The sequence below is a fragment of the Muntiacus reevesi genome, chromosome 21 (assembly GCF_963930625.1).
Source record: "Muntiacus reevesi chromosome 21, mMunRee1.1, whole genome shotgun sequence".
NCBI lineage: Eukaryota > Metazoa > Chordata > Mammalia > Artiodactyla > Cervidae > Muntiacus > Muntiacus reevesi.
The window spans coordinates 42163097-42189165 of NC_089269.1; the positions used below are offsets into that span (position 1 = coordinate 42163097).

Consider the following 26069-nt stretch of genomic DNA (forward strand, 5'->3'; position numbering starts at 1 on the left):
TAGCTGCTTCTCAGCAGCTGGCGTTCGCTGTCTTACCCTTTTCATTTGAAAAGTGGAAAGATGGGAAGGAAAGGTTGCCAAATGCAATACAGTTTAAATAAATTTAAATTTAAAATCAAAATAATACAGTTTCTTAATACAGGCTACCCCCTTCACAATGAAAGAAAATAAGGAGAACACACTGCAATGGTAACATAAAGAGAAGAACTGGACAGAAAAAAAAGACAGCAAAACAAAGAAAGCAAAGAATCAAAAGCTGGGGAGGGGGTCACTTCTTCTCAGGGAAATAGTGAGCTGAACAAAAGTAAAAGCTAAAAAGTAAAAGGCTACGTACATCAAATATCAAAGTTCTTGAGAGCTGAATTTTCTTCATTATATACAACTTTAAGAGGTTTAATTTTGTTTTAAAGGAAGCCAACACTTACTTATTGTGCTGAAATATTTCTAATGCCACTTTTGCTTCAACTTCCAGGGTTTCAAATGGAAGATCTTTATAAATTAAAGCACGAGCATCTTTTGTGAAAGAACGCAGGTTCTCCTTAAAAATGAAAGTATTAATCTTTTGTAACAATTTACTTAAAAACATTTCTGTAGAAGGCAGATAAAACTGTATGCTTAATATTATAAATCCAACTACAACAAAAAGCAAAAGTCAACTGACTAGGAAAGGAAGCAGTAATTTGCAACAACTGAATACTTGAACCATGAGATGTATGATTAGCAATTTCTCCCAACTCTACAAACTATACAACTTGTAATTAACGTGTAACTAATTATCAGCCTGTATTAGAAATAATTATTAAGGATAATCCTATAAAGAAATTTTAACGAACAGTTCATTTATATAGCCTTGTAAATGTTTATTAAAATAATGGTGCAAGAAGTAGGGATGCTAATAAGTAAATAGTAAGATACAAAAATTTGTTTACACTATGAGTAAAACTAAGTTCTTAAAATAAATCCATGAGGAAAAACTTATTGTTTATGTGATTCAGAAAGTTTCAATAGGAAATGTCATCACTGCCCAGGTCCAAAATATAGCATAAAATTCAATGCTAGAAACCTGTTTAATGAAAACATCTATTTAATACAATTAAAATGATTAATACACATTAACAATGTTTATGAGATTTTTAATAAAAACTATAATTTTCACACTATGAATCATTACTAATACAAAGAAGATCAAGCACTATTACGCAAATAATTTTTGTAATAAAATTCTTTCCATAAACCTATTAGACTGTTTTGAATGAAATGACTCTCCTCATTCTTAAAAAGATAATTTCCTGCAAATACACATTCATGGTTTAACATAGCTGTTACTTGAATATAACTCTCCCCCACTTTCTCAAAGCCTTCCACCAAACCCCACAGTGCCTCTGATGAACTAGTACATTTCTTTTGTAAAGTTTTATTTTGGAAAAAAAAGGAAAAAAGCAGCAGCAAGTTTCATAGACAATAAGAGTTAAATTTTGACCGCCTTAGTTTTTACTTAACTTCAGTAAAGGAAGAATCTTGACAGACTTAAAAAAGAAATAAAGAAATACACTGACATGAGTCCACAGATGAAGAAGAAACCGTTCTTACCCCTCCCTGACCCTCTCCCCATCGTTCCCAACACCTTTCTTCCCTCCTGTTTCCCTCCTCTCTCTCTTCTGATATTAAGCAATAAGGGAAAGATTATTTAACAAATAACTTTCAAAGCCAACATTTGGAGTCAGCAACTCTGAAATTCTTGCTTTTAGAAACCATTTCACTAAATGTAAGATGCACCACTGAGAAAAGACATTACCAGTGATAATCATAAGATGCTATCTACTGTTAAGTCACATTTGCTCCAGAGAATTACAGAGTGAAAAAAGTCAATCCCCCAATATGACATACTTCATATGACTTCATTTACACAACATTCTTGAATTGATAAGATTATACAAATAGAGAACAGATAAGCATTTGCCACAGTTTCAGGATGGGGAGGAAGGAGACTAAAGAGAAATTCTGGCAGTGACAGAAATGTTCTGCATCTTGGCTGTATCGGTGTCAATATCCTGGTTGTGATCACGTGGGACTAGGGAAAAAAGGGAGTAAAGGGAACACGGAACCTCCCTGTATCACTACCTACGACTCCACTGTGCTACGCTTAGTCACTCAGTCGTGTCCGACTCCTTGTGACCCCATGGACTGTCGCCCACCAGGCTCCTCTATCCATGGGGATTCTCCAGGCAAGAATACTGGAGTGGGTTGCCAGGCCCTGCTCCAGGGGATCTTCCTCACCCAGGATCGAATTTAGGTCTCCCACAATGCAGGCGGATTCTTTATTGTCTGAGTGACCAGGGAAGCCCAAGAATACTGGAGTGGGTAGCCTATCCCTTCTCCAGGGAAACTTTTCCACCAAGAAACTGAACCGGGGCCTCCTGCATTGCTCTGCATTTACCAGCTGAGCTACCAGGCAACTCCACAGGTATCTATAATTTTCTTCAACTAAAAAAGTTTAAATTATAGAAACAAAAGACATATTTGTTTCAGAGATATTAAAATGTGAAAAAAATGGACATAGTGAACTTGATAACATGGTACCCGAGTCCCAGAGCAGCAAGGAGAGCCTTCATTTAGGAGGCGGACCATTCCAGAACAGGCTAGTTTGTTGCTATGTAGTCTGCTTTTTGGGTTAGCTTTCTCAAAGTCTGATGTTTTTTAATTCACACCCCCTCCCCAGCCACCACCACCACTCTCAATGTAATCCTTGTTTATTAGAAGATCTCAGCATGCAACAGGCTTTAACCGGTTTAGAGCAGTGATTTTCAAAGAGTGTTCTGGGGATCCAAGATAGCTAAGCCTCTATATTTTATATTCTGGGCACCACGCTGTGGTGAATAACCTCAACCATATACCTCTGTCTTAAACACACTAAAAAAAAAAAAAAAAAGATTGAATGACTAATTCTTTTAAATATTCTCAACACGGAGTATCATTCAACAATACTAACACAGGAATCATTCTAACAAAGAAAGGCACAGACTCTAAAATTAACACTCTGAAGAGCAGGCTTACTTTTGTTGGCATCCACTCATCAAGTCTCTTATCCAAAACGACGTCATAGCAGAAGGCTCCAGCGATTACTGTAAATCCAGCCAAAATAAAAAAGCCAAGTTAAATCTGTTAGGATTTGAAGTTACTAATTTAACAAAAATGAACATTTAGACCCTAACATGAAGAGCGAACAATCTCTCCCAACACTACAAATTACAAAACTGCTACCATTACTCCAGCTGCCTGTCAGACCTCTACCGACTCTGACATAAAATTACCTCACCTTTTTGTTAATCCAACATCACCAGTATTTTTTAACCATTCACATTTTCTTCAAGAATATTATGACCACAGAGATTTCTCTGATGATCAAGACAGTTACTAGATATAAAAATTCCTAAAGAACAAAATATTTAACAAGTACGTAAATAACTAAATGAACATGAAATGTTTAATTTTTTAGTATCTTCTAATAAAGATTAGTTTTTTGTTGTTTTGTTTTTCTTAGAATCATTGATTGCCAAATCATATATTTTTTGGCATATAAACTACTACCTTTAAAAAAAAAATACAAATGTGATCCTACTACATATACTGTTGTAAAATCCTAGTTTTAGAAAGAATATGAACTCTTCCACCTCCCAAAAATGGTTTTTCTCTCCAGTGTTAGGGTCATTTCTAGTGAAATGGTACCACCTAAAACACAGTTTTCTATAGAAGTCTATTTATACTCACATCTCCTCCTCCTCCACACATTGTTTGGAAATAAATACTTTAAATGATAATAAATACTGACACAGTATATTCACATGAAATGCATATTCAAGAGAAACAATCTCCTCTAGTTCTATTATGTTAATAATTGACTTCTAATAATTAAATGGAATATGACAGAAATAAGATGAATTCTGTTAACTATAATGAATGGAATGTATGTATGACGGTAATTTACATCAGATAAAAATGAAAGTGTGAGTTGCTCAACCATGTCCGACTCTGTGACCCTATGCAATGTGACCAACCAGACTCCTCTGTCTGTGGAATTCTCCAGGCAAGAATTCTTGAGTAGGTTGCCATTTCCTTCTCCAGAGAAACTTTCCGACCCAGGGATCAAACCTGGGTCTCCTGCGTTGCAGGAGGATTATCATCTGAGCCACCAGGGAATCCCAGATTAAATTAGAAGAGAGCGCTATACAACGGGCTTCCCTGGTGGCTCAGAGGTAAAAGCCTCTGCCTGCAGCGCAGGAGACCTGGGTTTGATCCCTGGGTCAGGAAGATCCCCTGGAGAAGGAAATGGCAACCCACTCTAGTACTCTTGCCTGGAAAATTCCGTGGGTTACAATCCATGGGGCTGCAAAGAGTCAGACACGACTAAGCGTCACTTTCTATATGACATCAAACATAGGTACCAAAATATTCATATACCGAAAGTAGACCTGTGTGTATGTTTATTTGCTTATATGTATACGTCACCTGGAACTTCTGGGGCTCTGACCAAACGGACCACATATTCATCTTTGAATGCCCTCTCTATCACACAGCCCATTATCATGGCACAAGAACGCCAATAAGCCTAGAAATATAAAATATACACAAACATAATAAATACTAAGATTTACTAATATTTCTTCAAAATAACAGTCAGAGTCATAAAGAGAAACACGAGTGCTGCACCCGCCCGCCCTTCGGACGCTCTGTACCGGCATTACTCTAACTGGGCACGTGACCTTCCTAAGCGCGTCACATCTGGGGACAAGAGTGGGCTCACTCGGTTGTGTGCGACAGACTCCAGAATGTGCTCTACACAATCACAGAGATACACTAAAAACAAATGCAAATTCAGGCCTTGAAGGCCAGCAAAATGCACTTTTTCATCTATCTGAGTTTACTGTTTCTAATGTCTGAGGAATTCAGAATCAACACCTAGGTTCAAATCCAGGCTCAGCCACTTCCTAAACTGGTAACCTTGGTTAAGCTATTGCCATCTCTCTTTGCCTCGGTTTATTTATCTGTAAAATGGGGATAACAGTACCTTTTATGGGATTTTTTTTAGTGAGGATTAAATGAGTTAATACCTGTGAATCACCTAAAGCAGTGTCCGATATACAATAAATGTTTGATGTTAGCTACTTTAATTATTATGTTTATCATTTCCTTCTTTAAATATTTCATTTCAACAAATACTTATTAAACACCTACTGTATGTAAGTCAAGGACAAGATCCAATAAGGGTCATGATCCCTGTCTTTACAGAGCCAAGAATCCAATGCATTCAACAGCTCATATTACAAAGGAAAATCAAAATACTGTGTCAAGAGACACTAAGCAAGTGCTTTGAGACCCAGAAGAGGGATTCGCCTGACAAGAAGACATGAGAAGGTTCCACAGAGCAGATTACATTTTAACTTAACTATAAAAGATAAACAGGATTTTAACAGGGAGGAAAGAGAATACTCAAAGCAAGGAGGACAATAGAGCAGAAACCATTATTGATCAAGTGCTCCAGTGTGGCTGGAGCAGGAAGTGGAAAGATGCTGTGGAAACTAAAGTTCAAAGAGCAGGTGAGGGTCAGAGAAGTGTCTACGCAAGGCCAGGAAAGTTACCCGAAAGGTTATCAGGTAGACAAGTGCTTTAGGGATCAGTCACATCATCCAACAAAACTTTTGCAAGACTATTAAGAAAGACTTTCAGATAAAAAAGGGAGGGAGGTAGAGAAGTTAAAAAATTATTGAAATAATATAGAAGAGATGGTCAAAGGCAAGAAAGAAATGACTGCAATATACAGGGTGATTAATAAAAGCAAGCTGAACAAAGATATGAATGTCAAAGACACATCATATAGTTTTCTCAAACCAAAACACAGACACGAATGCCACTGAGGATTTTTGAGCTATGAAAATGCCTTATCTACTAGTTAAAACCCTGGTTAATACAGTACAACATTTTACTCTGGTCATATTTGTATAACTCCATAGGGGCTTCCCCAGTGGTTCAGCAGTAAAGAATCCGCCAGTAAGGCAAGAGATGTGGGTTTGATCCCTGGGTCAGGAAGATTCCCTGGAGAAGGGCATGGCAACCCACTCCACTATACTCTTGACGGGAGAATCCGTGGACAGAGGAGCCTGGCGGGCTACAGTCCACGGGGTGGCAGAGAGTTGGACATGACATAGCACAGCACAAGCACACTCCAAAGTAAACAGATTTTAATAAAACGGGGAAGAAAAACTGGGGGGAGGAGGACAAAAGAATGCAGAGGCAGAAATACCTTATTGACTTCTCCTGGATCATCATCTTTGAAAGTAAGAAATTTAATTTCACAGGACTTGGTCAAAGGTTTATACATGTCCCAAGGCTGTCCGTCCACAAGAGCCAGAATAGACTTCCTGCAGTACCATTCACTTAAATCTAGGAATTTAGAACAGATTGAAGATTTAACTCTAACAAAACCCAAGTGAAAAGTCACATGTTTAAGTGCTACGTTAAGAAATAAAAAAAAGAGAAAGGCAAGATTTGGCAAGCTGTCTTTTATGAGGGGAAAAAAATATCTGTAGCTAATAAGAAATAATTTCCAACATTCAGCGTATTGTTAATTATTAACAAAATTACCCAAACAAAAATCATTAAGCCAAGTCTAATCTGAAATTAATCTGTTAATTAAGTAATAAAATAATCTGCCATGAGCTACACTTAAATATTCAGAGACAAGCTTCATGGATATATCTGAATATATGCACACACAACTCAGAAGGGAAAATATAAAAATATACATCCACAGTAAGTCTGTTCTAGATGGATTTGGGGCCTTCCTTCCAAATCATCTCTTACGTCCCTAACATGGACTCTAAAGTTAAATACAACAGTTACCAGTTTTTAGTAATCAGTATGAATTCACACATAAGCACATCAGCTCTGGTCTGTTATTTGACTCCAGAATGCAACTGCATCCCTGACTAGATGTTTTTTGAGTACAAAGATATTCACAGAGGTGGTCCAACCACAGGGTCTAAATAAGCTCCCTAAGGCAGGGATCATGCCTATTTTTGCTTACTCAATTTATCTAGAGCCTACCACTGGGCCTGAAATAATAGGTAGTCAATAGAGGTGAAAAATTAAAAAAAAAAAAAAACCAGGTACTGAATGACTGACAGTATGAAAGAGGAGCAAATCTGAGGGCAGGGGTTACGCTGGGAGTGTTCCCATCTCTACCTGTGAAATGTGTAAAACTGCTTAAGGGCCCTGTCTGAGCCTCCTCTGTATTCCTAACACCTATCCTAGAGCAGAGGTTCAAGAAATGCTCGCCAAACAAGGAAGCAACTCTAAGTACTAACTCAAGTGCCAAAGTAAAGGAAGATTGAGAGTACTCACTCAGGAGGTCACCCTGAACTTTTAACTAACGCTAATTACTCAAATGGAATCATCATTGTTTTCCAAAAGCCTTATGCAGTCATATTCGAGTGAGAATGCAGGACTTACAGATCGACTTTTTTGTTCTGAATTTAAACATTACCAGTTCTATCAAAGTTACAAAAGAATTCTGATCGAAAATAACATAGAGGCCCTTACTCCCTTCATTTCCAAACCAGATCACACACAAGGCCTTATTATCTTCTTTAATATATGAACATAAGAAGTATTTTTACTCCAATCACACTCACGCCATGCACTCACACATTTACTACATATAAACAAAGACACAACATATACACAAGGCAAGCAGTGAGCAGATAAAAGGGTTAAGTTAGATACAAAAGAGCAGGAAAGGAAAAGGAGGCCAAAAAAATAGCTGATCATCTGAGGTCAGGGCAGTCCCTCTGTCTCAAAATCCTCTAAGGGGACTCACATGATGACTGCCCTCTTTACACCAAGAGTGTCTCTAAAAACGGCAAGCACAAGAGTAGTTAAGCTTTCAGGTCTGCCTTCTTCAGGAAGCTGTGACAGCACTCTAAACTCAGCCAGATTCAAGCAAGTCCCAGGACAACCTGTGCATTACAATACCCACCTTACCCGACCCCTAGTATCCTCAACAGCTAAGTCAACAGCGAACACACAGTAAGATGCTAGATACGGGGGAGTTCAGGGAGCCATTACAACATCTTGTCGCCTCTGCACCAGTTTTTCCCCTTTCTTATTTAAAATCATCAAAACGGGACCCTGATCCGTTACTTACGCATGGCACAGCTATAAGGAGTGGAAACGTTTTTATTCAACACAAAGATAGTGCCAGGGTCAGTTTTCCCAACGTGTTTCACTTCGATCTTCTCAGTTCGGGGAGTGAGTGACAGCTGCCTGTTTTTCTCTTTGTTAAAGAGATCATTCTGCATTTCTATCAGTTCGGTCGGTGATAGCTGAGAAGCAGGTGATGTGGCCACAGACCCTGTGAGGAAGTTACAATAAACGTGAATACTGACAAAAGAGGTGAACATCCTCCCGCCATCGCCCTCCTCCAGTCGGGAAAGAATAGAAGGCAAGGGGATTTTCAACGCTATTCGCTGAAATGAGCTCAGAGGTCCACTTTCTAACATTAATTAAAACGCCAACGGAAGAGATGGCAGCTTGCCTAGATCTGCACCTTTACTTCCACTTTGCCTTGACCATCAGATCTCCAATTCTCACCAGTTTCTCCGTCGAATTCCAATCTGTGCTTTACAAACAATAAGGGGCAAGAAAAAGGTAACCAGGAAATGGAGTCAAAAAGCAGACCAGCCAAGGCAAAGTTGAGCAAAGTTTCTCGCGTTGAAAAGGTCTTGGGGACAAGAAAGTTCCAAGAGACTGAAGGTCCCACGCCAAATCGCTCCATATCTAGAGGGAGATATGCTGTTTTTTTGGTTTGTTTTGTTTTTCCGGGAACCCCAAATCAGAGGATTTGGCAAGGCGTGCACGAGTTCAATGGGAAAACGGACACTTATGCACCAGAACGTGGTCTCCCTCTCAGGGGGCGCCCCAAGCTTCTCCCGCGGCCCTTCCCCTCATCTCCCCGAGATTTGGACCCCAAGGCCGGGAGGGGCGGCGGCTTTAAACACCCGCCTCCTCCCGCCCCCCCTCCCCGCTAGGACCCGCCTGGGGCCCAGTCTGAACAGCCACCGTCCTCTAAGCCTCCCTCCTCGTCCCCACGGCCGCTGATAACTCACTCCAGGCAGCCCCGCCGCTGGGGGCGGCCCGCCAGAGCCGCAGCCCCCAGACCACCACCGCCATTGCCTGCTCCGCGACGGTAGGAACCTCCGCGCGCAGGTCCTTCCCCGTCCTCTTCCCCGGAAACTCCGAGCGCGCACTCTGGGTTCCGCGCGACAGTTTCGTTCCGGGCCCTGCTCTCGGAAGGCACCCGCCGCTAGGGGGCGCGCTCAAGCCTCGCTGAGGGTCAGTCGCCGGAGGTCCGGCGTCTGGATCCGGGTTTGTTCCGGGAGCGCGGAGGGTGATTCGAGGGCCCTGGGCTCCGCAGGTGGGACTAACGTCTGGTTTGGAGACGCAGAGCCCGACACGTGTTGCCACCCTCCGTCCGCCGCGGGTTCGAGCCTGGCTGGCTAGCGAAACCCTTAGTGCTCACAAAACACGCTTCTGGGGAGAAAAATCGAGGGAAGGTGGCTTCTGTTTACTCTAACTTTCATGCAGCCCGGCCGACCACGCCGATGGCATCCTCTGCTGTGGCTTAACTCTCGGTTTTGTAAGGCTTAGTTCTTAGGGCGACTTGAGCGAGTCTGCACCCGCTTTCTCTTTGTTCTTTTCAGGCGCTAAGTCGTGTCCTACTCTTTGCGACCCCACGAACTGCAGCACGCCAGGCCTCCCTGTCCTTCACCATCTCAGGGGGTTTGCTTAAACTCATGCGCATTGAGTCAGTGATGCCATCCAATCATCTTGTCCTCTGTCGTACCCTTCTCCTCCGACCTTCGATATTTCCGAGCATCAGGGTCTTTTCTAGTGAGTTGCCTCTTTGCATCAAGTGGCCCAAGTGTTAGAGCTTCAGTTTCAGCATCAGTCCTTTCAATGACTATTCAGGATTAATTTCCTTAGAATTGACTTGTTTGATCGCCTTGCAGTCCAAGGGACTCTCCAGAGTCTTCTCCAACACCACAGTTCAAAAGAATCAATTCTTCAGCGGTCAGCCTGCTTTATGGTCCAACTCTCACATCTGTACATGACTACTGGAAGAACCATAGCTTTGACTACACAGACCTTTCTCTGCAAGGCGTTTGCCTGTATTTAACCAAAGTAATATAGACCTCAAAACACCTCCTGTTGACTTGGAGGGAATTTTGTAATCCATAGAGTGCTTTACAAATTATCTAGATTAGTTTATATACTATACAACTCCTGCTGCTAAGTCGCTTCAGTCGTGTCTGACTCTGTGCGACCCCATAGACGGCAGCCCACCAGGCTCCCCCGTCGCTGGGATTCTCCAGGCAAGAACACTGGAGTGGGTTGCCATTGCCTTCTCCCATACTATATAGAGAGCATGGTAAAAGGAACGCATGTTAAAGGGTGGAATTTTTGTCTCCTGTTCACTGGTGAACCCTAAGCGCCCAGAATGCTGCGTGGCCCACAATGGGTGCCAATGTCTATTTGCTGAATGGATGAGTGTGCTTGCATTCAGCGTGGTGTCTGATTCCTTTCTCGCACTGGGATGTTGCCGCTATTGAAGTAAGCCTTCTAGAGGTAAAGTATGGAAATACTGTTATTCAAAGTTGTTCACTGCTACGGCTTTATTTAATTCGTGTAAATTAACAACCCGCTCCATAGTCTTGCCTGGAGAATTCCATGGACAGAAGAGCCTGGTGGGCTTCAATCCATGGAGTCGCAAAGAGCGAATGAGCCACCAGCACTGACTTCGCTGAGAAATTCAGGCCTCGCATTTTCCCCATCTGCTCCTTGACTTGCTATTGAAACATACCAGCACCAGAGGGCGGTACTGACCAAGGAACAGATGGCTCCGTCAGGCTGCCTCCAGTGGGGGAAATTGGGCGGGGGTCACAAGGTACAAAGTTGTAAGATGAGTAGGTACTGGGGATGTAATGTACAACATGATGTCTGGAATCAACAGTGCTATATGGTGTATTTGAAAGTTTCCAGAGAGGAAGTTATTAAAGTCCTCATCACAAGGGAAGACTGTTGTGTTTTTGAAACTATGTGAGGTGATGGATGTTAATTAAACATTGTGGTAATCATTTTGCATTACATATATATATATATATAATCACTATGCTGTACACCTTAGACAGTGCTGTAAATTAGCTATAAAAACTGGAAGAAAAAAGTTACTCTGTTCCTTGACAGATCTGTCTCCTTGGCCCAAATTTTACATTCACAATTGCACAGGGTAATTATCTTCAATTTTTAAAGGAGAAGTGTAAGTGTCCTACCTTGAATTTATACCCTGTCCGAGTTTTACTCATTTAAGATTCTGTTTCAAAGCATGAAATATACATATGTCAATATATGTGTGTGATGTGTATGTATGGGGGAGGTGTATCCTTTGCTTCCTCCTTAAATCTTGGCGATCTTTGTTTGACTAGTAAAGCTATCTTTCTGGTGAAACTGTTTCACTAGAGTTTGTCCCCATTTAACCCCATCTAGTTGCCTTCAGAAGAGCAATACTTAAAGCTACAGAATGTAAATTTAAGCAAGTTTAATCACAAATTGCATTGGAAGCAGTAATTGGAAGTCACAAGTATCATAGATATTAATTTGGTTGGAAGGATGTTGGTGATGATAATGTCCAACAAATACTCAACCTATCGCAAGGCATGTTGAACACACCAATGAATCAGTCACAACTGACTCACACAATAACCATAATAATCTTCACTTTCTAAGGGGGGGTGCAGTTTTAGAGAACTTGAGAGACCTACCTGAGATGGATCTTTGGTCAAGAATCCCCCCAAATATGTCTTTATCCTAATTGAGAACACAGGATTCAGTTTGAATGGGGGCTCTCATTGTACAAATTTAGGATAGTTTAAATAACAGAAAGAAAAATGATGAAGGATTATAATGTTATTTGTGTTAGAAATCCATGAACCTGTGGTGATACTCAAAACTAAATGGGAGCAGAGAGTGGAGAAGATGTTTTCTTTACAAAAAAAATGCCAGAGTAGGAATGACAGACCGGGGGAGAGCAGCCATCCCACGAGCAGCAGTGCAGAGATTCGTTCCGGAAGGGATCATCCATGGATACTAAGAGCAACGGGGAAAGCTTGTCGAGGCTCAAGATACTCACAAATATTGCCCCATAGATTACCCACAAAATATAAAGGGATAAAGGAAACTTTTCGGTGGAGAAACCCAGTGGATACCACCTTAACATAATAGTCAAACCTGTCGCCACACAAATTGAGACAATCTAACATTGTCTGTGCCTCCCAGTTGTGAAATAAACCACATCACCAATGAAGTATTCCTACTGTAAATGTTGACCCTGAATCTAAAGAAGTAAGAGGAAGAAAAATCAGATATGTTCAAAAAATGATACATTTTTTTTAAAAGCAGCTGGCTTGAACTCTTCGAAAATAACAATTTCAATACCCCGTGTGAAAGATAACTAGAGAACCTACTGTGTGGCTCAAGGAACTCTGCTCAATGCAGTGTGGTGACTACATGGGGAGAAAGAGAAGGGATGCGTGTATAGGCACAGCTGAGGCACTTTGCTGTACGGTAGAGGCTAACAAAACCCTGTGAAGCAACTATACTCCAATAAAAATTAACTTTAAAATGTGTATATGCCAGTTTCATGGAAGAGGGACCAAAAAAGTTCAAGGACCTGCTTTAAATTAAAGGACAGGAGAGAGACATGCAGCTAATACCTGTTTGATCCTTGCTTGGATCCTGGATCAGAAAAGAAAAAAATGTACAAAGGATATGATTATGAAAGCAATTTGAATAAGAACTGCATGCTAAATAATATTCTTGTATCAATGTTATATTTGTGGATATAATCATTGTACTGATAGAGGAGAAAGACCCTTTTCTTCGGATATAATGTTGAACTATTTATGAGTGCAGCATCCTTATGCTGGTTAGTTACTCTCAAATGGTCCAGCAAACATCGAGGGGGCAAGAGCAATTAAACAAATGTGGGAGCAAATGCAACCAACCGGTGAGGTTAAGTGAGGTGTTGACGGTCCCACTCTTCAAACTTTACTCTCAAATTTTTCCAAATAGAATGTTGGGGGAGTGACCACAGTAGTTTTCAACCACAGAAGTTGGTTCTGCTCAGACTGCATTTCTGGGGCAGCTGCGGGAGTCTTTCCAACCTTATTTATCCCAGATTTCAAGCTGTAGAAGTGTTACTGAAACTGGGGTCCGATGCTCTCCGCTCAAAAGCCAATAGAGAAGCCAGGTCGATGGACAGGAAAGTTTGCTTAATTTCAGATGCCAGCAACTCGGGACTGGGGGGGAGGGGGGTACTCGTGTCCAAAGGCCAACTTCCCCCACTAACAATCAAGGGACAAGAGCCTTTACAGCTGAGGGAGGGGTCTACATGCAGAAACATCACAGTCAGCTCCAACAGTCATCTTGAAACTGGTCATCGGTGGTCTGACCAAGCATCATTGTGATTGTTTTAAATACAGTTAATCTTCAGTTCCAGGGTCAGTTAGTTTGCATTTCTTGGAGGCCAGCTCTTGGAATTGTGTCACACTTTATGTCACAGCTACAGTCTCCTCATCATGTCGTTAACTTCTCCACCTGCTGGGGATTTAGGTATCTGTAAGACAACTCACAGGCTATAGCTTAGAATATTATCCAAAACCCTCGTGCTGCTCTACGCAGTCATGTCTGACTCTTTGCGACCCCATGGACTGCAGCCCTCCAGGCTCCTCTGGCCATGGGATTTCAGGACAAGAATACTGGAATGGGTTGCCATTTTCTCCTCCAGGTTGCCATTTCCTCCTCCTTCCTGACCCAGGGATCAAACCCGCCTGTCTTCCATCTCCTGCATTGGCAGGCAAGTTCTTTACCACTAGCACCACGTTGAGAAGCTGACTATGCTTCAGTCACTTCAGTTCAGTCACTCAGTCGTGTCTCTTTGAAACCCCATGGACTGCACCACACCAGGCCTCCCTGCACCACCATGAGTTTACCCAAACTCATGTCCTTTGAGTCAGTGATGCTGTCCAACCATCTCATCCTCTGTCGTCCCCTTCTCCTCCTGCCTTCAATCTTTCCCAGCATCAGGGGCTTTTCAAATGAGTCAGCTCTTCACACCAGGTGGCCAAAGTATTGGAGTTTCAGCTTCAGCATCAGTCCTTCCAATGAATATTAATGATTGATCGCCTTTAGGAGGGACTGGTTGGATCTCCTTGCAATCCAAGGGACCCTCAAGAGTCTTCCCCAACACCACAGTTCAAAAGCATCAGTTCTTTGGTGCTCAGCTTTCCTTATAGTCCAACTCTCACATCCAGACATGACCACTGGAAAAACCACAGCTTTGACTAGACGGACCTTTGTTGGCAAAGTAATGTCTCTACTTTTTAATATGCTGTCTAGGCTGGTCATAACTTTCTTTCCAAGGAGTAAGCAGCTTTTAATTTCATGGCTACAATCACCATCCGCAGTGATTTTGGAGCCCAAAAAATAAAGTCAGCCACTGTTTCCACTGTTTCCCCATCTATTTGTCATGAAGTGATGGGACCAGATGCCATGATCTTAGTTGAGTTTTAAGCCAGCTTTTTCACTCTCCTCTTTCATCAAGAGGCTTTTTAGTTCCACTTTCTGCCATAAGGGTGGTATCATTTGCATATCTGAGGTTATTGATATTTCTCCCAGCCATCTTGATTCCAGCTTGTGCTTCATCCAGCCCAGCGTTTCTCATGATGTACTCTGCATCTAAGTTAAACAAGCAGAGTGACAATATACAGCCTTGACATATTCCTTTCCCAATTTGGAACCAGTCCATTGTTCCATGTCTAGTCCTAACTGTTGCTTCTTGACCTGCATACAGATTTCTCAGGAGGCAAGTCAGGTGGTCTGGTATTCTGATCTCTTTAAGAATTTTTCCACATTTGTTGTGAACCAACAACAAATTAAACAGTCAACTGTTTGAGCCAAAACAGTCAAAGGCTTTGGCATAGTCAATAAAGCAGAAATAGATGTTTTTCTGGAACTCTCTTGTTTTTTCGATGATCCAACGGATATTGGCAATTTGATCTCTGGTTCCTCTGCCTTTTCTAAATCCAGCTTGAACATCTGGAAGTTCATGGTTCATGTACTGTTGAAGCCTGGCTTGGAGAATTTTGAGCATTACTCTGCTAGCGTGTGAGATAAGTGCTGTTCAGAAGTTTGAGTATTCTTTGGCATTGCCTTTCTCTGGAATTGCAATGAAAACTGACCTTTTCCGGTCCTGTGGCCACTGCTGAGTTTTCCAAATTTGCTGGCATATTGAGTGCAGCACTTTCACAGCATCATCTTTGAGGATTTGAAATAGCTCAACTGGAATTCCATCACCTCCACTAGCTTTGTTCATAGGAATGCTTCCTAAGACCCACTTGACTTCACATTCCAGGATGTCTGGCTCTAGGTGAGTGATCACACCATCGTGATTATCTGGGTCACGAAGATCTTTTTTTGTACAGTTCTTCTGTGTATTCCTGCCACCTCTTCTTAATATCTTCTGCTTCTGTCAGATCCCTACCATTTCTGTCCTTTATTGAGCCCATCTTTGCATGAAATGTTCCGTTGGTATCTCTAATTTTCTTAAAGAGATCTCTAGTCTTTCCCATTCTATTGTTTTCCCCATCTCTTTGCATTGATCACTGAGGAAGGCTTTTTTATCCCTCCTTGATATTCTTTGGAACTCTGCATTCAAATGGGAATATTTTTCCTTTCCTCCTTTGCCTTTCACTTTTCTTCTTCTCATAGCTGTGTGACCCTGCTTAATGACTATGTAAATATTATTTGGTCTCCTTTGACTGTTTTCCTTTGTTACTGCCTTTTCTCATTTCTCTGACTAAATTTATTTTTAGGCTGAAGTTTTTCCACAGATAAAAGGCAGGCAGAGGACATGGTGGGGAGTGGGGTCAAGAACCATAGGGTCCAGCTCCCTTTCAGAAGCAGTCCCTGCTTGGGACTTGCGCTTCTGTGGCGGAGAGGAAGGAAAGTAAGAACTTTTCGGGACTCTATAGAGCATCTACTGAGACCCACCTGCTTCTCAGCCTCCCAGTCACCTGCTTCTCAGCGTCCCAGTTCCCGAACCCAGCAAGTCCCACAGCCAAGTCCAGCGGTGTCTGGCAAGTGGCATCTGCCTTCTCTCGGGAGTCAGAGGACGAGGTCATAGATGTCTCCTTCCAGAAGCAGAATGCTGAAATCTGGAATCCAGTAGCCCAGTTACTCTCCCCCATCAAGAGATGAGCTCAAATGCAGATCCATCTCCCAAACTGATACTTTCTTTTTTCTCAACTTTACATGTTTTTTGAGCCAAGTATTTGACTCTACATCTTCAAATGATTATGCATTTATTCACTTGGAAAATCAAATATATATATATATATATATAGTATGGTACACACACCATGAAAAGGTACCTCTCACCTTTTGCCCCATTCACAGGTTCTCTCCAAAATCTCACCAGGGGTTACCACTGTGATTAATTTCTTATGTATGCTGGAGAGGTCTTGAGTCTTAATCCGTTAATTCAAGTAGATGTTCTTATTTTCCACCTTTTTTGTTTTTTAAGCTTTGGACAATGATTTATTTTTAATTTAATTTATTTTTTTACAATATTGTAGTGGTTTTTGCCGTAGATTGATATGAATCAGCCATTTTCCACCCTTTTTGACCCAAAATGCAACCGAGCAAACTCATGGTTATTTGCCTGGAAAACTATTCTTCTTTTTTATCAGTTTGTGTTCATCTAGGTCCCCCAAGGAAAGAGCACAGAGTGAAACAAGCATGGGTTGTATGAGGGGGTCATCTGTGAGGATAAAGGGGCTCAGCCTGGTAAAGCTGATACCGCACAGAAGAGAGAAGGATGGAAGGGAGAGAGGAGGTTAAAGAAAGAGCCCCCAAGGCCACGGGGGTGGGGGTGCCCATGAGCCAAAGCCCACCATCAGCGGGGTCCCTGGTGCCCCAGGGGTGGTCCTGCCTTAGTGTCCCGGCCACTCCCAGCCTTTGGCTGGAGCGACTGGTAGGAAGAGGATGATGCGGCTGCCAGCAAGGCCATGGGCCTCAGAGTCCGCAACTGGGGCTCCCGGCCAGTGACGGCCCCTATACTTGGAGATCTGGGAAGCACATGAAGTAATCTGTGGTTAAGAAATTCAATAAAGAAGCACTTGCTATGCATTTTACATTTCCTGCATGTTAAACACACACATTTCTATCAATTATCTCACATCAGGGCTTAACACCCCTAGCTTGCACCTGGCCTGACAAGTGAGGATGGACAAGCTGCTACTGAGAAATAGCAAGAGAAGGAAAAGCAAGTGCAGCCCATGGCTAAATGGAACTTCACTTCAACATCGGGCGTGCATGTGAGCTGAGTTGCTCATTCCTGTCCGACTCTTTGCGACCCCATGGACTGAAGCCCACCATGCTCCTCTGTCCGTGGAATTCTCCAGGCAAGCTTCCTGGAGCTGGCTGTACTTTCCTCCTTCATGGAATCTTCCCAAGCCAGGGATCGAACCCTCGTCTCCTGCATTGCAGGTGGATTCTTGACCACTGGGCCACCAGGGAAGCCCCTCACTTCAGCATCAGTCCTTACCAACTCCTTAATGAGCTGAGGTGGCCGTGGAGGGTGTGTGTGTGCGCGCGCACACGCTGATGGATTTCTGGAGAAGTGAAATGCAGTTGAATATAAAGATGTACACGTAGTTCACTTCCTCCTTAAGCCACCGTTTCTTCTTTATACCATAAGAAAATCTTTTTTTTTAAATATCTGTCAATTTATTAAAAAATGGAGCATACTGAACAACAAACTATCTTACATCTTTAAGGAAGAAAAAACATTAAATTTGAAAAGACATCACCCACTGAATTTGGACACAACACCTCTACTCAATTAAGAGAAACATTTGTACAGTCCAGGTCTTTATTTTTACACCCTTCAGGCCATGAATTCATAGGGAAAGGGTTCCAACAGTTCGGGTTCCTTTCCATTGGTCCTCACAAAGTGTGCTTCTCTGGGTGGAGCAGGCTTCAGCTGCACCCAAGTCCCTTTCTCTTTGGCCTCCTTCTTTTTCTGATCATTTTCCTTCACACATTTTAGGAAGCTATCTCGGCTCTTAGAGTGCTTAATATGCTCGATACGCACATTAATTCTCTTGGCAAGAATCTTGCCCTTAACTTGTTTACAATGATGCCAACAGCATGCTGGGTAACACTGTAGACTCTCCCAGTTTTGCCATGGTAACGTTTGTGGGGCATTCCTTTTTGAACACTACCCATTCCCTTGATATCTACAATATCACCCTTCTTGTAGATTCGCATCTATGTGGCCAGAGGAACAACTCCATGTTTTCTAAAAGGCCTAGAGAACATGTAGCGGGTGCCCCTCCTCTTTCCCTTTGTGTTGGTCATTTTGGCGAATTACCCAGTCATGTCACCCAGGGTCCGCGGCCCCGCTTCTCCCAGGCCCATCCCCTCCGCAGGTCGTGGCCTCGGCCCAGCCCCGCGCTCGCGGTCACGGGTCTGGATGGACACGGCCCCACCACTCGGGGCAGCGGCCCCCGGAGAAGCTAGACAGCCTCTAGGGCTTCAGGCGCTGCCTCAGCCACCACAGGATTCCATAAGAAAATCTAAACAGTTCTTTTCCTAATAGTAAAGAGAGAACCAAGGATACAGATCATCAAGATAGAGAGTTTATCATATTTTATGCTTTTATAAATATTTAATATTTTATGTTTTTTAAAAATGTGTATATATACGTGTGTATAAACTGTGTTAAGAAAGTAACACAATTTTTTTGTTTCTGACTCATTAATAAATGGGCTTGCCAGATAGTGCAGTGGTAAAGAATCCACCTGCCAACACAGGAGACGTGGGTTCGATCCCTCGGTTGGAAAGATAGCCTGGAGGAGGAAACAATAGCCCACTCCAGTACTCTTGCCTGGAGAATTCCATGGACGGAGGAGCCTGGTGGGCTACAGTCCATGGGATCACAAAGAATCTCACACGACTGAGTGACTAACACTTCCACTTTCATTAATAAATACCAAATAATTTTTATTTAAAATACTAATGGCTCCGTAAAGTTTTGAAGACTGTCAATTAAATCACAAGTTGAAGAGAGAGTAAGGATCATTAATTACACACACACGCACACCCCACCTCATTTAATAGCTAGAGAAGATGAGCTACAGAAAAGGCTAGTACTTGGCTCAAGGTCACACAGAATGTGGGTGTCGTGTCTGGGATGATTGGAGATACCAGGGCATGCGAAAAATGCCCGGACTCCTGAGACGGGCATGTGTCTCCAGAATGCTCGGCCTCCTCCCACTCGGTGATAGCCACACCAAGGCTTCTGCCTTCCGTTCACAGCGTGGTGGACACTGCAAGAATTCTCCCATTTGCTTAGGGTTTCAAAGAGGCACTAATCCCGCAAACACATGTTAATATGGACTTTCTTTGATGAAAAGGAGCAGACACAAGCTTGCTTATCCAGAAGTTAACTCCTCCTACAGTACCACCCCCTCACAGCCTATTTCAGAATGGGAACAATCACTACAAACTTAGAGTTTTTTTAGAATGGGGGGGGCGGGCAGGGAGATAGGTCATGCTCCTGGCAGGGGGGGGGGACTTAACTAAGGTAATGCTCATTTTTCTTTTTTTTTTTTTTTTTAATTTATTTTGTCTGCGCCGGGTCTTAGTGACAGTGTTCTAGCTCTCGGTTGTGGCATGTGGGATCTGGGAAAGAAAATGAAAGTGTGAGTTGCTCATTTGTGTCCGACTCTTTGCAACCCCATGAACTGTAGCCAGCCAGGATCCTCTGTCCATGAGATTCTCCCAGGCAAGAATGCTGGAGTGGGTGGCCATTCCCTTCTCCAGGGGATCTTCCTGACCCAAGGATAGAACCTGGGCCTCCCGTATCCAGATATCAAACTGGGTCCCCTACATTGGGACCGCAGAGTGGTAGCCTCTGAACACTAGGGAGGTCCCAGTGATGCTCTTTCAATGAAACAATACTTTCACAGAATCACTCTCCCTTATTTATGCATAGCCTTTTTTCCACTCTTCGTTGCTATTGGAAAGTCTTGACTTGCCGTGTCTTATTCCTTATCCCTCAGCTCTGACATCTGCCTGTCCTCTCTCTTCTCCCCACTGTCCAATCTTGACCTGCCCTGGAAAGAACACCCAAGCTGAGCTGTGAACACCCAGAGCCAACTGCAGCCACAAGCTAACTCAGGACTAAAAGCCTAAGTTAGATCCCAGATCCCCACTTCTTAGCCCTATGACCTTGGGCCAGTTGGGTCATAACTTACACAGCCATACTCTCTTTGATGTATTCTGTGAAATGGAATATTTTGCAGCAGTGAGCATCTAGGTATCTAAAAATCTGTACCCTGGTGCAAGTATTCCGAAAAAGAGCTTCCTAGCAGTGGAAATCCTTGATCAAATGTGTATCATTTGAAAGACAGATAAGGGCTTCCAAAATGTCCACTGAACTCACTAGCACACAAGATGAAGCAGAGATGTGTTTATTCCAGATGAGAGTTGCAAATATTATCACAGTGGTAAAAGGTTACGCTTTCCCGCCTCTTCAAATTCGCAGCTGAGGTCCCAGGTCATACCTTCTAATCTTGCTCGTTTTATGTTTCAGATGAGAGCACATTTTTAACCAGGCCAGGCATTCACCTGTTCAGTGGAGTCATCAAAGAAAATGCAAACTCAGAGCCAATCATTTCAACTTCTGTCAACCTTTGGTTCAAAGAGCTGAATTGTATCTCCGAATCCTATTATAAAGGTTTGGCCACCTAACTGTATCTCCCTGATTAGGATCATTTGATATAATTAGATTTTTCTTGGTGTTTTCCTCTAGACTCCCTTTTAATATTTTTATGATTTTTTTTCTTTTTGCAGCTTTACATTACACAAACAGCATAGTCTGTCTGTAAAAATCCAAACATTAGGAACATATAGAGGGTAAAGTACGAAAAACATCCTTCCTGATCTTGCTGCGCTCTGTATATGTATCTTGAGCTATGTCTTAGGTTTCCCTAGTAGCTCGGTGGCAAAGAATCTGCCTGCAATTGAGGAGACTCAGGTTCGATCCCTGGGTCAGGAAGATCCCCTGTAGAAGGAAATTGGCAACTCACTCCAGTATTCTTGCCTGGAAAACCCCATTGACAGACCAGCCTGGCAGGCAACCAGTCCATGGGATCGCAAGAATCAGACATGACTTACGGACAAAACCACATGGCTGTGTCTCAGATATTCTTGGGTTTTTTTAATCCCTTACTTAATGTCTAACTGCTCTATACTGACATTATGCAGGCTATTCAAGTAACTTTCCAAGTACAAGTGGCAAAAGCAATGAAATAGAGGGACAAGAGAATAAAGAAATAGTAACTCCTTGAACAATTCTCTCTGTGACAACTGTGGGAGTATTTTGATAACTGCTGGCAGCAGGACACCACATGCAACTTGGGGAAGGAAACCTTGGCATTCAAACAAGCAAATGGTTTGGCGACAATTTGTTACATTTCTGCCATGCTTGCAAATGCCAGTAACAATTTCTCAGAGGACAGAATTACTGCATGTGACAGGTTTGAGAATGTTTCACAATTGTCATCAAGTAAATCACCCTTCAGGAGTCAAAATTCTGTGAACTCTTTGAATAACAGTAACTGTAGTTATTAATAAAGCTCACTGGAGTTTATGTACATAACCTGTGCATTTTGGATGTTGTCTGCCATAGAATGAGGCTAAGCTGAAACATCCAAGTATTAATTAAATTATAATTCAGTTTTACTGGTAAAACTATTGTATTTTCTGAAGGCCAAAAATAGTCCACAATCTTTCATAAATTTATGACTGTAAATGCCTATATTAAAAAAGATTTTAAGTCAATAGCTTTATACCTTAAGAAAATAGACTAAGAAGAGCATACTAAACCAAAGGCAACAGAATAAAGGAAATAATAAAATTAGAGCAGAGACTGATGAAATAGAGAACAGAAAAACAATAGAGAGAATCAACGAAGCCAAATATTAGTTCTTTGAAAGAACAAACAAAATCGACAAAACTTTAGCTAGATTGACCAAGAAAAAAAGAGAGAAAACACAAATTACTAAAACCAGAAACGAAAGCAGGCACATTACTGCCAACATTGATATAATAAAATGGATTATAAGGAAAGCTATGAACAACTGTATGTCAGCAAATTCAATAACTTAGATGAAAGGGACAAATTCCTAGAAAGACACAAACTACCAAAACTGACTCAAGAAAAAATAGAAAATAAATGTATCACAAGTAAAGAGATCACATTGTAATTTAAGACCAATAAAAGACCAACCAGTAAAAGACCAGGTTCAGATGATTTTACTAGTGAAGTCGGCCAAATATTTCAAGGAGAATTAATACTAATTTTTTACACACTCTTCCAAAAGACAAGAGAGGCAGGAAAACTTTCCAACTCATTTTATGAGACCAGAATTACTCTGAAAATCAGAAAAAGATAACAAAAGAAAAAAATGCAAGCCAATATCCCCTAGGAATATCTGTGCAAAAAATTCACAAAAAACACTAGTAAATTGAATTCAATAATCTACAAAAAAAAATTTTAATATTGTTTGGGATATAGTTGCTTTACGATGTGTTATATGTGTGTGTGATGGGGGGGATGCTTCCCAAGTGACTCAGTGGTAAAGAACCTCCCTGCCAATGCAAGAAACGTAAGAGACAAGGGTTCGATCCCTGTGTCAGGAAGATCCCCTGGAGGAGGAATTAGCAACCCACTCCAGTATTCTTGCCTGGAGAACCCCATGTAAAGAGGAGCCTGAGGCCCTAGAGTCCATGGCGTTGCAAAAAAGTTGGATACAACTTAACAGCAACAACACCCCTCTCTGTCTCTCTCTCTTATATTTATCTATCTATATATATGTTTACATTCCCACCAACAGTGGTGTAGGAAGGTTCCTTTTTCTCTGCACCCTCTCCAGCATTTATTATTTGTGGACTTTTTTGATTATGGCCATCCTGAGCAGTGTGAGGTGATACCTCATACAACCCTTGTGAATTACATCATTTGCAAATAATTTCTCTCACTCTGTAGGTTATCTTTTCATTTTGCTTATGGTTTCCTTTGCTATGCAAAAACTTTTAACTTTAATTAGGTCCCATTTGTTTATTTTTGCTTATGTTTCTATTAATCAAGAAAACATAACCAAAAAAAATCATTGCTGTGATTCATGTCAAAGTTATTACTGTGACTTATGTCCAAGATTGTTCTGCCTATCTTTGCCTCAAGGAGTTTTCTAGATCTGGTCTTACATTTAGTCTTTAATCCACTTTGAGTTTATTTTTTGCATATGGTGCTAGTGAATTTCTAATTTCAGTTTTTTACATGCAACTGTTCAGTTTTCCTGGCACTACTTATTAAAGAGACTATCTTTTCTCTACCATTTATTCTTGCCTCCTGTGTCATGGATTAGTTTACTGTAGCGTGTGGTTTTATTTCTGGACTTTCTATTCTATTCCATTACCCTGTCTTGATAAAAGTACTCAACAAATTAAAAATAGAAGGGAACTTCCTCAATTATCCACAGCTAACATTATACACAACAGTGAAAGACTAAATAATTCCCCTTAAATCAGAAACAAGAAAGAAAAGGGTATCTCTTCTTTCCACTTCTATTTAACATTGTGGTTACATTTAGGGCAGTTAGACAAGAAAATAAGTAAAAGCATCTAGATTAGAAAGGAGGAAGTAAAACTATATCTATTTGCAGATGACATGATCTTATATATCAAAAATCTTAAGGAATCCACTAAGAAGTATTTGTACTAATAAAAGATACAAGAAGGTTGCAGGATATAAGATCAATATACAAACATCTATTTTATTTCTACAGACTAGCAATGATAATTCTTAAAATGTAATTAATAAAGTAACTCCACTTATAATATCATCAAAAAGAACACATTAGGTATAAATTTAGCAAAAGAAGTGCAAGACTTGTACACTGAATATCACAAACACTGCTGAAAATAACTAAAGACTTAAATAAATGGAAAGTCATCCCATGTTTGTAGTTCAGAAGACTTAATATTGCTAAGACAGTGATACTCCTCAAACTGATTCACAGTTCCAACATAATCTCTACCAAAATCCGAGCTGACTTTTGAGGAAACTGACAAACCCATTCTAAAATTCATACAGAATTTAAAAACAATCTTGAAAAAGCAGAACAAAGTTGGAGGACCCATATTTTGCGATTTCAAAACTAAGTACAAAACTACCCGAATCAAGACAATGTCACCTAAGCACAGACACAGAATAAACTGAGTGTCTAGAAACAAACCCTTACATTTATGATCAGTTGATTTCTGACAAATGTGCCAAGACATAACAGGGAAAGAATCATTTTTTCAAGAACTGGTACAATTGCTTTGGCAAACAAGCTTACATTTCCTCAGAATGTTGACTATAGCATTATCCTATAAGCCAGAAATTCAACTCTTAGGTGTATACTGAGAGAAATGAAAACATACAGACACACAAAAATATTACATGAATGTTCATAGAAGTACTACTCATGATAGGCAAAAAGTGGAAACAGTCCAAGTGTCCATCAACTAGCGGATGGAAAGCAAAATGTGGCCTATCAATGCAATGAGGTATTCCTCAGTAAAAAGGAGTAAAGTACTGATACGCTCTATAAGATGGATAAGTCTAGAAAATATGCCAAATGAAAGAAAACCATCCATCACAAAATATCACATACTGCATGGTTCAATTTATAATGTGTTTGTCATGGGAAAGGGCATTGGGAAATTGGGTGGAAGGTGACAACTAATGGGTAGTAGATTTCTTTTATATTAATCACTCAGTTGTGTCTGACTCTTTGCAATCCCCTGGACTGTAGCCCACCAGGCTCCTCTGTCCATGGAATTCTCCAGGCAAGAATACTGGAGTGAGTTAGCCTTTCCCTTCTGCAGGGCATCTTCCCAACCCTGGGACTGAAGTTGGGTCTTCCACACTGAAGGAAAGTTCTTTACCATTTGAGCCACCAGGGAAGTCCCTGATTTCTTATAGAAGGGGCTAAATATTTTAAAATTAAGTGATGATGATTGGATATCCCTGTAAATATTTTAAGCAACACTGAATTTATACTTCAAGTGGGTGAATTGTATAGCATGTGAATTATATTTTAATAAAGCTGTTTTTAACATACTTCCTAACCAGTCTGGCTGGGCTTTTGAAAAGATGCCTTATTCCTCATCCCTTGGTCATGACTTTTGCCTGCCTCTTCCCATCAACCATGATATGTCCTAACAAGAAGACACAGCTGGGTCCTGGCCACCCAAAGTCTCCCTGTATGCTGGATGCTACCAGCATGAACTCCCTGTAAGAAAAGCATGGACTCCAGCAGCAAGCTGCCAGTGTTGAAATCTCTCCTGTCTACTTCTTAGCTTTTGATGTTTATTAAACTTTATTTTCACTTCATGCTTCCAATTAACCCTATGGTGGAATAATTGTTACACTTGCCTTGTAGCACTTGGGGATAATTAGAGCAGGTAATGGGCTTCCCTGGTAGCTCAGATGGTAAAGAATCTGCCTGCCGTACAGGAGACCTGGGTTCTATCCCTGAGTCAGGAAGATCCCCTGGAGAAGGGAATGGCAACCCACTTCAGTATTCTTGCCTGGAGAATTCCATGGACAGACAAAGCGGTCGCAAAGAGTTGGACACAACTGAGCGACTATTACTGCACTTCTTCAGAGCAGTTAATACCTAGAGGGTGTGAAGCACTTTAACAGGTACTAGTACTGGTACTCAGGAGAAGGCAATGGCACCCACTCCAGTGCTCTTGCCTGGAAAATTCCATGGACGGAGGAGCCTGGTGGGCTGCAGTCCATGGGCTCGCTAAGAGTCGAACACGACTGAGCGACTTCA

At 41.5% G+C, this 26069-nt stretch overlaps 1 protein-coding gene and 1 pseudogene across 2 annotated transcripts in view; both read right to left on the reverse strand.

Moving 5' to 3' along the window:
• The window catches only part of MRPL39 (mitochondrial ribosomal protein L39), a 29179-nt gene extending 19902 nt beyond the window's left edge, over positions 1 to 9277 (reverse strand). For both annotated transcript variants that reach the window (XM_065913612.1, XM_065913611.1), the window contains exons 1-6: positions 9162 to 9277; positions 8201 to 8407; positions 6299 to 6438; positions 4507 to 4606; positions 3055 to 3122; positions 426 to 538 (exon numbers count right to left, since the gene is read on the reverse strand). In XM_065913612.1, coding sequence (XP_065769684.1) covers positions 426 to 538; positions 3055 to 3122; positions 4507 to 4606; positions 6299 to 6438; positions 8201 to 8407; positions 9162 to 9225 — 692 coding nt within the window. In that variant the 5' untranslated portion in view covers positions 9226 to 9277. The remainder of the gene's footprint in view (positions 1 to 425; positions 539 to 3054; positions 3123 to 4506; positions 4607 to 6298; positions 6439 to 8200; positions 8408 to 9161) is intronic.
• An 8598-nt stretch (positions 9278 to 17875) lies between these two features.
• LOC136152435 (large ribosomal subunit protein eL21-like) lies at positions 17876 to 18696 on the reverse strand (annotated as a pseudogene).
• Positions 18697 to 26069: the final 7373 nt, after the last annotated feature.